We start from the raw sequence: 14402 nt of genomic DNA on the forward strand, positions 1-14402 counted from the left end.
AATCGTATATAGTATATATATATTCTTTACTGTGATAGTCTTTTCGATGCTAAAAATGATTCTGTAAAATTCTGTAAATGATTGAGTAAAATAAAATCATTTCAAATATATCGTTTGGTGATGATTTTCATTATTTTAAGCAACCTGACATCAGTACAAATGTTCACCACGGTTGAACAAGCTGTCAATTTTTAGCGCACGGTTAATCCGCCCGCCGGTTAATCCGTCCCCGGATAATCGACGCTCTATTGTGTAACTATTTGCTGTAGATCGTGCAAAACGAGTAATGTGTAAATTTGTGTTACATCTACTGTAAAAGCTGGATCGGATTATTTCTTCGTTGTTTTGATCTACCCCGAACGAAAGAGCGAGAACGGTATACGATGAGAAGAAAGCGAGAAGATTGCGAAAAACTCCTACAGTGGCATTTACACATAAAACTAAAAGTGCGAGATTACTGGCGAGAATGGATCGCATTTTGAAATTTATGTAAAAACAATCACCAAGTTAACTTAAATTCTTCTTGTTTTACATTACGCTTACAGTATTTGGAATTTGAAAGAAATTAATTGGAATCGAACGAAATAATATAAAAAAGGTGCAAACAGATCATGCGACAAGATTGACCTTCTTCGCTATATTGTTTTATGTTTTAATGCTAAAGGTTGAAGTGCAATTTGTCACTGGAATTGTGGTATTAAAAATATAAAATTCTGGTCCAATAGTCATACTACTAGCAATTGCAAGTACGCTGTGGTTCCAATTAGCTCCCCTTAAGGGACATCTACCGGCCTTGTATCGCAAATCTGCATGAAGGATTTGTGTGAGAGTTCTTGCAGCCGGCAGGCACGATGTTAAGGGCTTTTACGATATGCTATCTACAGATGTGTGCCCGAGGGCGTACAAAGCTGGTCACTCTGACCAGACTCGCCGGGTCAATCTTCCTGGGGCTTGACATTTTAAAATGAATGACGAACACTTTTATTACGCCTCCAGCAGGAAATGGTTCGGAATGCGCGGAGGATCATAAAACGTATGCACCATTCGGTTAGGTTCGTACACGAACTAGCTTCATGACATGGCACAAGGACTGTTGCGCTAATTGGGACTTACAGCTACGGTATATTGTAAAAATAAATTAAAAATATCATAAAACATGAAATGGTTAACATGCACCAGGGCTCGTAAATCAATCCAGAGCTCCAGCGATCAACTTCGTTGGGCTGTCGCATATATTAGCCCAATGGAGGTGACGATACTTATGATATCGAACAGTACACGATCCGTACTGTACGTTTGGAGTCATTGGATTCGCCTAGAAGATGCGGCGATCTCTCTTTCTCTTTCTCTCTCTCTCTCTCTCTCTCTCTCTCTCTTGTTGGCTTAACGACCCTTAAGGTCATGGATGCCACTTCTGGATGACAACTGGATGGGGTGAAGTGTATTTCCACCTTGCCCAGGTACTCTCCGGACACGGATTCTTCCGAGAGTTCTTGTATGTCCGCGGCTTCGCCCAGCCTCCGGACTGTCCCGATTGCGCAGGATGGTTGAACTCAGAGGTTGAACTCAGACGGGACGCCCACGCCCTGCCCACGTCCACAAGTAACTTCGTAGAGAGCCGAAACAACCCCTCCATGATCGCATGTATAATTTCCGAATCCTCTTTCGCTTCGTGATTTGTGGACGTGTCCAGGGCAGGACCCAATGTTTTTGAAATTTTGTATGACTTCGGCTTTTGTGGACGTCTCATGAGCCTTCATGTGTACGTCGCGCGATCGGTTGAGTCGGTGACCCACGTGCTGTTCCATGGCCTGGGGTTCGTGCGAGTCCGACACGACTTACTGCAGCTCGAGACGGACGGTCCTATTACGGCAGACAACATCGGAACGATGCTACTGAAGGGCACCGATGCGTGGAGTATCGCACCGTATTCGGTGGGTCTCGAAGACCATCACCGAGATGCTCCAACAGTGATGGCGGGAGGAGGAGTAGTATAGTTCTTGTCAGCTCTATATCTCCGTGGCTTCAATCACCACACAGCGTGGAGCCGCCGCTGACCGGGAGGCGCAACAGACGGGAGGTGGAACGTCGTGCGCGTGTGAGAGCCGAGGAGCTGTCTGACCACGAGTTGGCGGCTGCCGTGGAGCTTCTCTACAGGTCAGCTCGTGGTCAAGCCCGAGATAGGATAAACTATCTTGCTTCCTGTTCCTCCCAGTCGACAACGCCGTAGCCAGACCCCAACATCTCCTGGGGAGGATCAGAGGCAACGTCTGCGTAATGTACCAGCCACAACTAACAACAATTAGAGGAGATCATCGATGACAGGGGCCAAGAACGCAGCAGTCACTTCCGCGACCACATCAGGGGCGGTGATGATCACAGCACATACGACGAAGACTCCCATTGAGGACATAAGACGGCAGTAAATGGGGGAGGTACATTAATGGCTAGGAAGTGTTGGTAAAACTCAAGATTTGGTTCAAGAGAATTATTATTAGATTACTCATAAATAAGACAGGAAAGTCCAATAGGCCGGGAACTCGGCAGGTAACCCTCGAAAGGCTAAATCCTGCCGGAGGTGACAGGGTTTATTATAAAGGTAATTACGAAATAATAAAGCACATTATTCATAAAAAAAAGTCCTTGGTACGGGGGAACAGGTCTAGGTGGGATTTGATACCCGGTTGTATTTTGTGGATACCACCGGCCCGTCCATGCGGCAATATATGTACATAGAAAGTCTTGTAATAGAGAACTTGAAGAAAAAAATCATTTAATTCTATTTAAAAATCAAAATTTCATGTATATTATATCAAAGTATCAAATTATCGATAAACCAATGACCTTCCAAAGCTGTAGGCTTTTTGTAGGTGAAGATTGTTTTTCTGCACACTCCTTCCCAAAATACTCAATAGCTGAGCAAGATGAGAAGCAGTGTCGCCTAAGCTGTGCCGTTGCTGTTCCTTTTATACTAACTCGAAGGTGTGTCACCGACAAATGTGTGAGATCTGTGTTTTATGGCATTCGTAGAATATTTTTATTGATCTGTACTTCGCTCAGGCGTTCGCTCATTGTTGAATTGCTCACGCCTTATGCGTTAGAAGCGATGTCAGTAAGGAGGTTAAACTGAAGATCATCACACGTCATGCATTTTTGCAAGAGGTAACGGAATTGAGACTATATAAGGCTTAGCAGAGCTCAGTTCAGCCGATAGTTGTTGGGGATTGTCGAAGCTGGTCAAAGCTAGAGAGTCCCAATAACTATGACTATAAATTCTTCCAAATCTCATAGTTTGCTGCACTTGACCTGACTGCTCAACATCTGATGCTAGTGGCGGACCTAACGGTAGGAGGAGTAGGAGGGACCTAGGGTCCCTCCAGTCAGACTTGGGGACCTCGAAAAACGGAAATGTATACAAATGTTGGTATCAGAAAAAAATCTTTCTTCTAGCCTTCTGCTAGTTTTCCTGCTAATCACAGCAGATACCACACCTCCTCCATCCTCCCTCTCCCCACGTTATTAAGCGATAAAAAAAACTTTTAAACCACGCACATACGTTAAATCATTTTTTAACGTCATCGCTGTGCTCAGTGGAGTTTGCTGCTGCTAAGCGTGTGGGAGTAAGCAAATATACAATCAGTGCGTGTCCGATGCGCGACAACTTGCAAATGATATGCATTTGTGTAGTGCAGTGCATTCTATCAACGAGTTTTATCATAAAACCATGTCGTTCCGAACCTCCGTGCTTCGGTTAGTTCATAAAAATTGAAATTATTATTTTTTTAATATTTCGGTACAAGCCGGTTTCCTTCCTTCGCGCACTTTTGGGTGCACAAAAAGTGTTTTGTCGATCGACTGTGGTGTTTTTAATGTGCCTAAACGTTTCGAAATGTGTGCGTGACAAAAAAAAATGCCAAAGAAGCAATATTGTCTTCAAAAAATGCAATTTTTTTTCCTGTGTTTTTATGTGACTAAAGTGCCCTGATTATAAAAACTATCGCTTGTCCGGGTGAGTCCTCCACATTCCTTTTAAAATATCGGAAGTAAGTTGTATATTTCGTGTAAAAGTACAAAAAAAAGTTTGCATCTCCGGGCTGCAATTTTGCTATGATGAAGGCCCCTAATAACTGTTCCACTTAGCGTCTTGCTGGGGTTCACCGCTTGTATTGCCACTGGGCTGATGTAGGTTTTGCACTCAGCATCGATTTGCATTTTTCGAAAAAAATCATTTTTTATGTAAAATTATGCAAAGCGCTAAAAAGCAGAAGCTATAAAGTTGCGATTCAAACAATTAATTAGATAAAAATAAAAATAAAAATAAAAATAATTTCCAAAGGTGAAACACGTTCGAGCATCAGTTGTCCAATAAAAATCCCAACAACACACTCCAATGTGTTTTTTCTGCCGTCGTGTGGCAGCGAATTGTGGCATGGAGATCGATTGCACATGCGACTTTTACGACCTCTTACTCATCGTTGCATGCGCTTCGCCGTCGCGATTGAACGGAAACAGAGGAAGGTTATGATTCATGGTGTGCTTACCTTATTTCCAGCTAGCAAGACGAAACCTAAACTACAAAAGGTTTAACTCTTCAGTCAGAATAAGATCGAATGCCGCACGAGACTTATTTTCTCTCTCTGACCTTACAAACTTCGTTACAAACAATTATATAACGATTAACAAATGATGTACTGCTTCCCTTTCAGTAATACCTTACCGCTTGGAAAAGAACAAACCGACCGTTTGATACCCATTTTACTGTTAACAATAAATGCTAATAACTTTCAAGCGCCTGAAAGTATGCAATGTTGCTACCAATTTTTCTTATTACATCTTTTAAATATTCCCCTCCTCTCTTTCTCTCTCTCTCTCTCTCTCTCTCTCTATCTCTTTTTCTCTCTTTCTCTCTTTCTTTCTCTCTCTCTCTCTCACACACACACTCTTTCTCTTTCTCTCTCTCTCTCTCTTTCTCTCTCTCTTTCTCTCTCTCTTTCTCTCTCTATTTCTTTCTTTCTCTCTCTCTCTCTATTTCTTTTTTTCTCTCTCTCTCTTTCTCTCTCTCACACACACACTCTCTCTCTCCTTCTCTTTCTTTCTGTTTCTCTCTTCTTTGTTTAACGACTTCTAAGATGCAATATTACGAACTTTTATTTCGGAACTAATGGTAATAAATGTTCAATATTCCAATACGTGCAACAAGCACCCGGAATTATGATATGATTCATCCCATTGCGCTTGATACGCTCGCGCCAACTATAAATGGAACGGAAAAATTCAATCTAGCGCTTAGACGCTTTCATCAACCGCAGCGATTCCATCGGATCTGTGTGATGGTTGTATCTAAGTATCTCTCTCTCTCTTCTCTCTTTTTGCCCTTAACGACCTTAAAAAGGTCACGCCGGCCATTCCTGGCTTACTAGACTTTTTTTTTACCACGTAGCCGGATAGTCAGTCCTTGCTACGCGGGAAACGGTCCGGATGGGATTTGAACCCGGTCCTGTCGTGTGGACCGGCGCCGTTTATCACATGCACCACCGAGCGCTCCGCTGGTATCTAAGCATAAGTTAATATAAAAATAAAAAAAGGAGAATATCCGTTTCCAAGAGCCTTTCTCTCGTTTGGAACAGTTTTTTTCTCCATAACATTCCAACTGTTTCATGTCAAATAATTGTGGGTAATTATTTTACAACCACCTTCCTGACGCTGTGACTCACTTTCAATGCGAGGTACGAAATCGATGTGCAATAAAAATACTAATTGTTAGCAATAGCAACTCTCCGGCGAGTATAAAAGGGCCAGCAAACCGTAGCAGCGTTGGCAGTCGTAGAATAGTTGAATAGCAATAGATACCTATTTAACTATTGTAGGATGGCAATAAGAACACTCACACAAAAAGTCGAAACAAGGGGGGCTGGTGTCTAACACCGCTGGATCGACTACATCACCATTAGTGTGATAGAACACAAGCATTACTTTAATAACAACGAATCCTTTATTTCTTCAACAAAGCAAACCACGAACGATAAGGAGAAAAAATATTTGCTCGAAATGAGCTTTACTTCCTTACGGCGCATCTGTTCCCACCGTACGATCGCAAGCATTCAGCGCATGGTCAGGGCGTACGTGTTTGCGCATACATTTTATGGCCCGTTCATGTACATCTCTGAAGCTGAAGTAGTGCTTGGGATGCAATAAAAATGGTCGTTCTTTTTAATGGCATCCAATTACCAGCGTTTTACGATGCTTTAGTTACACGCGACCTACAAGTCATGCAAATCGAACTGTCATAAAAATGCACATCGTTCATTACTGGACAGATGGATGGCTGCACGATGATCGAAAGCCATACGAATTGCTCCAAGCTGCATATTTAGTGTGAAAATCGAATTATATTTCAAACATTCATAATACCATCTCAACCGCTTCGGCAAAGGATAAACCAATGAACTCAGCTCAAGCGAAATGGAACGTGATCTTTGGACGAGGTCACATGCAAATGAAGAAGTGAGTCATAAATGCCTCGCGGGTGGTAGCTCACTGGGTATAAAACAACCAGCAAATGCGTTGTACAGTTCACAGTTGCTGTCCTGTTGCAGAACTATGTAGAGCTCTCCAATGGACCACTACTGTTGATAAAGAATCAAACACGCACGAATCTTCGATTTGGGGCATTTTGGTGCTACATGTATGGAGATGTACGTACTCCTGGAAATTGGATCACAACTTGATCTGGGATTAATAATTACTCGAAATTCCTCAATGTTTATGAGTTCCTGTCCAATAATCTTAAGGTCCCTCTGGTGCATCACTTGGAGATGAGAGCGATTAGACATTCGTGAGGATCCTCAATTTATTTTATGAGGATATAAGATTTAAGATCCTTGAGGAGTCCCTAACCTACACCAATAATCTTCCTGTTCCTGTCCAATAATCTAAAGGCACTTGGAGATGAGAGCGATTAGACATTCGTGAGGGTCCTCAATTTATTTTGTGAGGATATAAGATTTAAGATCCTTGAGGGGTCCCTAACCTAGACCAATAATCTTTTTGTTCCTGTCCAATAATCTTAAGGCCCTTCTGGTGCACCACTTGGAGATGAGAGCGAATAGACATTCGTGAGGTTCCTCAATTTATTTTGTGAGGATATAACATTTAAGATCCTTGAGGAGTCCCTAACCTAGACCAATAATCTTCCTGTTCCTGTCCAATAATCTTAAGGCCCTTCTGGTGCACCACTTGGAGATGAGAGCGATTAGACATTCGTGATCCTCAATTTATTTTGTGAGGATATAAGACATCCTTGAGGAGTCCTTAACCTACATAGTGATGTTAATTTGAAGGTGAAATAGTTGATCTGATCTGATCCACAGATAGAAGATCTGATCCGAACCAATAATAAGGGATCACCTTTGTCTGGCGATGTGATCCGTAAACATTCTCACCTCCCCAAAAAATTGATCCGGATCAAGTGATCTGATCTGAAATAGATGAACAATGATAAGATCCTAATATTCGGGATCATTTCCAATCATTAAACGTACATCAGCATGTCATGTCAATGACATGAGCAGCATGTCATTCGACTTTTACCAATTTTTGTATGATTTGTCTTGAAAGTGTCCTGAAGACTTTACACAAAGATCTCCAAGAGATCCAAGATCAGACATAAAATATAGCTTCTTCTACTCCAATCCTAACCTAATCTTAGAACAGCTTTCAATAATTATTTTAAGTTTTGACCGTTACTGATGTTCTATTTCAATTATCCTATCCATGCAGCCAAGGTGAGGACTCTGCAAGCGATAAACCGAATGTACGTCCAATGGAGATAGACCAACTAACTCTCCTGAGCTTGCGTTCAACTCTCCTTAATTGTTCTGTGTGGTATATTTATCACTTCTCTGAACCCAGCATTTGACTAGCTCGGAACAACTGAAAAAGAATAACACGTTTTATATATGTGCATCATAAGCTTTATTGTGCATAAGAAAAAGTATTCAAATTACATCATATAAAGTAGAGAGAGAAAAACACCCAAATATGCTCAAACTACCCGTTGTTGTGCTATTGTTGATCGTGTACTAATCTAAAGCAAACTAATCCGTTTCATATTTGAAACATTCTACCAAAAAAAATGTTCTAAACTTTACTGAGAAATCCTACTCTTCTACACTACAAAACCGAAAGAAATGCAAAGAAAAATGTTGTATTAAAAAAATACCAGGCAACATATTTGTGTTAATAAAAAAAGTATCTTTCAAAATGTCATAATATTTGTTCTTAAAAAAAAACTTTTTTTTGTTGCTTTTTGTTACTTTTTTTTGCTTTTTTTGGTTCTTAAAATATTAATAAAAGCAAAAAACACATGCAGCAAAAAATGGTTTTAAAATATTCTTTTCGCCATACCTCACGGCAGTGTTTCTCAACCCTGTTGTAGGGTTTAGGAATTTTACCTGACGTTGGTGTTTTTTTTTTTGTTTAGATAACCCGGAAGGCTTTTTTCCTCCTTTTTCTTTATAAAATCATCATTGATGCGCTCTTACTGTTACGCCGAATTACGTTCGCTATTAGATGTCATTGTTTGAAGGCTTCCACGACTGTTGTTCTGACATATAGATAATAAAACGGAAAAACTGAAATGAAGAAAAGAAAAAAAGAATATTTTAGTTATATTAGAAGAAAATATAAATTAACTATAAATTTTTTATAGTTAATATAGTTAACTATAATTTTTTTATATATTTAATATAGTTAACTATAAATAAATTTTTATAGTTAGTTTATAGCTAATTAATAGTTAATTAATTAATATAAATTAAATATAAACATGCTAGAAGCGCTATCTTCTCACCTTCATTATATGGTTAATTTTGGCTGCGTCGCTGCTTTGGCAGCTTGCTGCCAGTCGGAATCGGTTGTTCGGAATCTGTTGTTGGTTGTCTTTTAACAATTTGTGGCCGGGGTGTAATAGTATTACGCCCACCAGTGAAAGCATTTCCTGGCGATAAACCGCTGACGGTCGGTGTTGAAGAGGGCTGAGAGCCTCTGTCGGTAGAAGCGCTCGGTCCGATTCTCGGTGTTGAAGAGGGTTGGGAGCCTCTGTCGGTAGAAGCGCTCGGTCCGATTCTCGGTGTTGAAGACGAGTGGACGCTTCCGTCGGTAGAAGCGCTCGATACGTTCACACGATTTGCAGCGTTAGCGGTCCTATTTCCGGACGTACGATAAAACACCAGCTCTTGCGCATCCGGTACCTGATGTTCGTTATGTTCCGCTAGATTGCGGCCAGCCCGTCCAACCGCTTGGCCCCGATAGCTGGCCAACGTTCTTTGGCCGGCAATTTCCACATACTGCGGTATGGGAGTGGTCACTATTATCTGCACAAACCGGTAACCGTTCAGCAGTGAGGCGAATGCGGTCTTATCGGCCCATCTACCCTCACCCATGGTGATCACCGTGCCGTACTGTCCCAACGCTTCGTACACCTGCTCATTCGTAACCGAGGACGGCACATCGTGCAGCTGCACGACGATCGAACCATCGTCCATGGCGATCGGTATGTTGTACTTCTTGCCGCAAAACGTGACCGTATGCTTTATCCCATCGTTTCCGGCCAACACATGAAAGGCACGCCTTTGGTCCTTCACATCAATGCAGACGGTACGGCTCGATGGCCGATAATGGACGCGCTTCATGTGATCCTTCTTCAGCTGCAGATTGTTCGTGACGAAGCACATCATCTCGGCGATGGCAAACTTTGACGGTACCTTCGAGAAATCAACTATTAAAGTACTTCCTGCCATGGTTTTGTTACTTGCTTTTTTTTCTTCGTCACAAAAAAAAACAAAACCACCCAAAAACCGATCGTTTTACGTCTGCACACTTCGAACTCTAGGGCGTCACTATTTGAAAAGGGAAGCCACCGAAAAGGGTTTTAGCAAAGAAAGCGTTGTATTGTCCTATCCGCGAATGTCAAAATTCAAATACCCTGCCACGTATCATTACGCTGACGTACTACATCCGCGATCCGATTTTATACCGACGCCACTTGGCTTTAATTTTGTTGGGACATTTTGGATCAACTCAACGCCAAAAGAAATCAAACAAACAATTAAATAAACGCACTAGAAACGGAGTGTATGTAAACAATCTTTCTTCTTACGTGTTTAGTCTACGAGAGAGTTACGGCAAAAAGGGTTAAAGATCGTTAAAAACCGTCTTCCCTTCTGCTTCAGATCGTTTGACGACAAGCGGACGCGAATTTTAGATTTGTGCTAAATGTTTACACTAGAACTACCTGTTCAGCCATTTTGACTGGTATGAGTGATTATTTTTTAACAATACTGGAACTGTTTTTAAAATATTTGTGAACACCAAAAACCTATTAAAATGTTATCAAACTTTGTGAAATTATTTTACAATGTAAAGATTATTTTAAAAAACGTTTTAAACACTTTTTTCGTTCTAGTGTTAACTTATTATATTTCCCAAAAAAAAAAAACAAGTGGTTAGCTAATGTTTGTAAAATTAAGATAGAAATTTTTTGGCTCTTTAACTGTTTAGTAATAAAACTCTCGAGAAACACTAGACGACCACCCGTACCATGGAGATCGTCGCTTTGTGGGAGGCCGGAACGAATCGCGAACGGTTGACGACGTTGGGTCTAGATTGAGAAAAGTGTAATGTAAACATGAAGTTCTGTGCGGTCTAAAGCGGCTAGAACCGATGATTCAACTTGAGGAAAAATGGAAAAGGGGAAATAAAATATGTTAATAAATTATAAATGATTTTAATGAGCTAGATGGGAAGACAATGGAGAGCATTATGATTATTAAACACGAAAGTGATCTAAAAATATTAAGCAGTAAGTAGTTTTGTTTTTTTTATGGTAAATTATTTATAGGAATTGTAGTAAATTTTTATAGCAAATAATAATGTAGAATAGTATTGGGCAATGTTACAAAAAAGGTAATAAAAAATCTTGAGGAGGTCTCAACTTCATAATATATAGAATTTCTCACTATATTTTATTTTATTTTATTAAAATAACAACTTTAATATCTAAATCAGTCAATTACGCATGATTTTAATTATTTTTTCCGATAAGTCTTTTCTTTTTGTAAACAATTTTCGCGCATAGGAGTGTTCTAAATCGCACCTCTACTGCACGATAACTGTCGACTGATCTGAGTAAAAGTTAGTCCTTTTATACTTTCTTCTGTTGGACTTTTTTCCCCCTGCAACCAGATGCGAACATTTGGAAGTCATTTTCGCAACGTTGAGAGTGAGTGAGTGGTATTAAACAATATTTTTCTTAAAGATGGATTTCGTGTTGAAATTTATCTGAACCAAAGTCTTACTTCAACATGATCCTCAGCCGGTCCGTGGAGCATTTGTTCGGTTGGATTTTATTTTGTTAGAATTTTCTTTGTTTTATGATCGACGTGAAAATTTGATCACTACTTCGTCAAGCATCAATGACAATTATTTTTCCATCAGAATTTTTGAATTTTTCTCATTTATTTTACTTACTAATTACTATTTTAATTACTAATTTTTCTTGAACTAGCGTATAAACTAATATAAAAAAATAAAATTCAACAAGTTTATAGCAAACTTTTTAGAACAAAAATTGTAAATTATTTACTTACATAATAAATAAATTTAATTAAAAAAAATTTCTCATTCTTGAAATATTTAAAACTACAAAAAAACGCGTTCCAATTTGTGTGGTCCATTTATAGGGCCATCATAAAAATATTTATCAACTTCTCTTGCCCGTGTGACAACGTGTGTGATCAACAAAAGCGTTTTTTATTTTTAAAATTTTTTTTTTCGCTAAAAATCAAGCCATAGAACTATTTACACTGGAATGAATCACGGTACGATGCTGGAACGTGAAGACAGTTTTCAATGTTTACGAATTAGTTCTGGTCTAAAATTTTGATGACGCTATCCGCTAGGGTGTCGTAAATAATGCAGCAGAAACATAGAAACGAACGAAGAACGGGAAGGAAAAAAAACAATGAACAGGTCAGACATTTATATACTTTTAGAGTAAAATTTTATAGGGAAATATTATTTTATATTAGAAAAAAAATTATTTAAATTTTTTATTTATTTTTATTATAAAATTAATGAAATATTTCAAACGAAATTTTTGATTGAACCCGCTTTGTGAGGTTAAGGTGATTCGTAAATTAAGCGAATGATGCAAGGTTGATCTGGGTTTTCCTTTCCTGGAACCAGAAATTGTTGAAAAGTTCGGCAAATCTTCAAGTAGACAGGTAGAGAGTTAACAAGAAATTATATTGAACAAAAATTTATTTACTTTATGTGATATTAATAAACAATTTCACTCGTCACCAATAGACTTGAGATATTTTTTATAGCAGAAATAAATAAAACATATTTCAAAGAGCTGTTCTGGCACTTAACATCGTCTCACTCCGGTATTGTGTGTTTTTTGTTTGCGTATATTTTACAATAAACAAAACTCACGGTTGAAACAAACGGTTGTGATTGTGTTGTAAGGTTCCAAAATGACAGAGACGCATGAATAGGAAAGAGAAAAAAAATCGAGCAGACTGTATGACATGAATGAAGTGGATCTGAAGCTAACGGTCAGAACGCCCAGATTCATGCAGAGCGCGTGTCGATGGCGATTTTGAGCGGGTTTGAGCGTTAAGCAACGAAATCAGCAACTATTTCTAGGTAAGATTGTTAGGCTAACAACACTTGTGATTTAATGTGCAGAGATCTAAGAGATCCAGTACCTCCTCGATAACACAAAAGAGAAAGAAATTGTGATTGTGAAGGATGAAATGCGTTTGAAACTATTTTCTAACGCCTTTGTGGCTTTGGAAGCGTCTGATTTGTGTTGAAAAACAGGAAAACACAACCAACGATCGATGAGATGAGGATGCAATAAGCTGGTGCTCGCTAAGACCACATGAGAACGAATACATTGTGGTGATTTGCGTGTGTGACATCGTAAGAAACAAAGCGCATTTGTAAGCGAATATCCTAGAAAAAACACTAGAACAACACACGGCAACGTGTGTAGCAGAACACAGCGAGCAACGTCCCAGAACACCTCCCCCCGAGGGCAAGATGGAAACAGAAACGGAACAGGTAAGAAACAGGTGGTTTTGTTATCCTGGGTGGCACCTAACTCGCACTCCCGCCTTTCTTCGCAGTGCGCTGGCACCGTACAGGCCATTCATCTCACCGGCGAGGGCCACGCTGGAGCCGACGTTGCGCGCGATGTTCGGTGGCGAATGGCGAATGCAGCAGCAGATCTGCTGCAGACCCGGCACACCGTGCAGCACCAGTATGAAGCCGCTGCGGAACCGCGCGTTCATGTAGCAGTAGATGATCGGATTGTAGCAGCTGTGCGACATCGCTAGCCAGTGGAAGGCGAACCAGAAGTACGGCAACAGATCCCACGACGAAGGAAGTTTCATGAGCTGCAATTTGTTTGGGGAGAAAGGGAAGGAGAGAGAGAGAGAGAGAGAGAGAGAGAGAGAGAGAAAGAGATGAAGTAGTTCTGTAATATTGGAGGAGGTGAACACACTTACCATGAGGAAGTTGAACGGAAGCCAACAGATCGTAAATACAATCACCACAGTCACCATCATCTTGATCATCTGCCAATGGAAGAAGCAAACATTGTTGGAACATTAAACAGTGAGTAAAGATAAGGTGGGAACTTGATATTACTATTTTTTGGTTCATTATTCGTTCCAGACACTCAAATTATTGATGGAAGATTACACAAAATCTACTTCTAAAGACGAACACGCAAGATTCGATGAAAAATCCTTGAAGTCTAGTGTTGAGAGTGTCGTTGGTGGAGTTCTCACATAAAAAAGGGTAAAAGTTCCAGGAAATGGCAATGACACTCAACTCTTTTAAGGATAAAGTTAAGAAATAAGATAAGATCATGAGAAGAAGCTTCTTTAATTGATTCCACAAACATAGATAAGTATCTTGCTTGCATGCAAGAAGGGAGAGAAAAGACTGAATGATTTAACTACTGCACGATAACTGTTGTTTATTATAGCAACAGCAAGGCGTAGTTGTATTAAATTTATAATTTTAATTCGTTTCATACTTAAGGCATACTTAAGGTAAAATATTTAACATTAAGCTCTTAAGAAATAATTGATATAAAGAAGCATCAAATCACAAAGAAAAAAAACATATAACAGTACTTAACAGTGTATTGAAAAAGCATGTAGATGAGAATGAGAAGACGAAGATGAGAACAAACCATTAAAAAGAAAATAGCTAAAGAATTATACAAAAAAAGAACAGTTTACAACTGACAGGAAAACAATATGGAAACATTTATAGCACCTTTCTATAAATCGATTTACAATTATTAATACTTTATATTTCAA

General features: G+C 39.5%; 3 protein-coding genes across 4 annotated transcripts in view; 1 reads left to right on the top strand and 2 right to left on the bottom strand.

Annotated features, from left to right (window-relative positions):
- Nucleotides 1-2742: 2742 nt before the first annotated feature.
- LOC125770330 (RYamide receptor) overlaps nt 2743-14402 on the top strand; it is a 98861-nt gene continuing 87201 nt past the window's right edge. Inside the window, exon 1 of one of the 2 annotated variants that reach the window (XM_049439794.1) lies at nt 2743-4009. The gene's annotated coding sequence lies outside the window, so the exon portion shown is untranslated. The remainder of the gene's footprint in view (nt 4010-14402) is intronic. The other variant, XM_049439784.1, reaches the window with a different exon arrangement.
- LOC125770392 (uncharacterized) lies at nt 8428-10240 on the bottom strand. Its single transcript, XM_049439896.1, has one exon. It carries the CDS (start codon nt 9798-9800, stop codon nt 8865-8867), a length of 936 nt encoding a protein of 311 aa, XP_049295853.1. The 5' UTR covers nt 9801-10240; the 3' UTR covers nt 8428-8864.
- Nucleotides 12102-14232, bottom strand: LOC125770406 (RYamide receptor-like). The gene is made up of 2 exons (XM_049439922.1): nt 13578-14232; nt 12102-13466 (listed from the first exon to the last, which is right to left on the bottom strand). Exons 1-2 carry the CDS (start codon nt 13644-13646, stop codon nt 13152-13154), a joined length of 384 nt encoding a protein of 127 aa, XP_049295879.1. The 5' UTR covers nt 13647-14232; the 3' UTR covers nt 12102-13151.

This window comes from Anopheles funestus, chromosome X (assembly GCF_943734845.2).
Source record: "Anopheles funestus chromosome X, idAnoFuneDA-416_04, whole genome shotgun sequence".
Classification (NCBI taxonomy): domain Eukaryota; kingdom Metazoa; phylum Arthropoda; class Insecta; order Diptera; family Culicidae; genus Anopheles; species Anopheles funestus.

Bases quoted from the DNA above. Each gene is read 5' to 3' on its own strand.
- LOC125770406 (XM_049439922.1), bottom strand. From the start codon at position 13,646: ATGATCAAGATGATGGTGACTGTGGTGATTGTATTTACGATCTGTTGG. The intron at 13,467-13,577 runs GTAAGTGTGTTC...AACAAATTGCAG, and splicing joins TTCCGTTCAACTTCCTCATG to CTCATGAAACTTCCTTCGTC.
- LOC125770392 (XM_049439896.1), bottom strand. From the start codon at position 9,800: ATGGCAGGAAGTACTTTAATAGTTGATTTCTCGAAGGTACCGTCAAAG.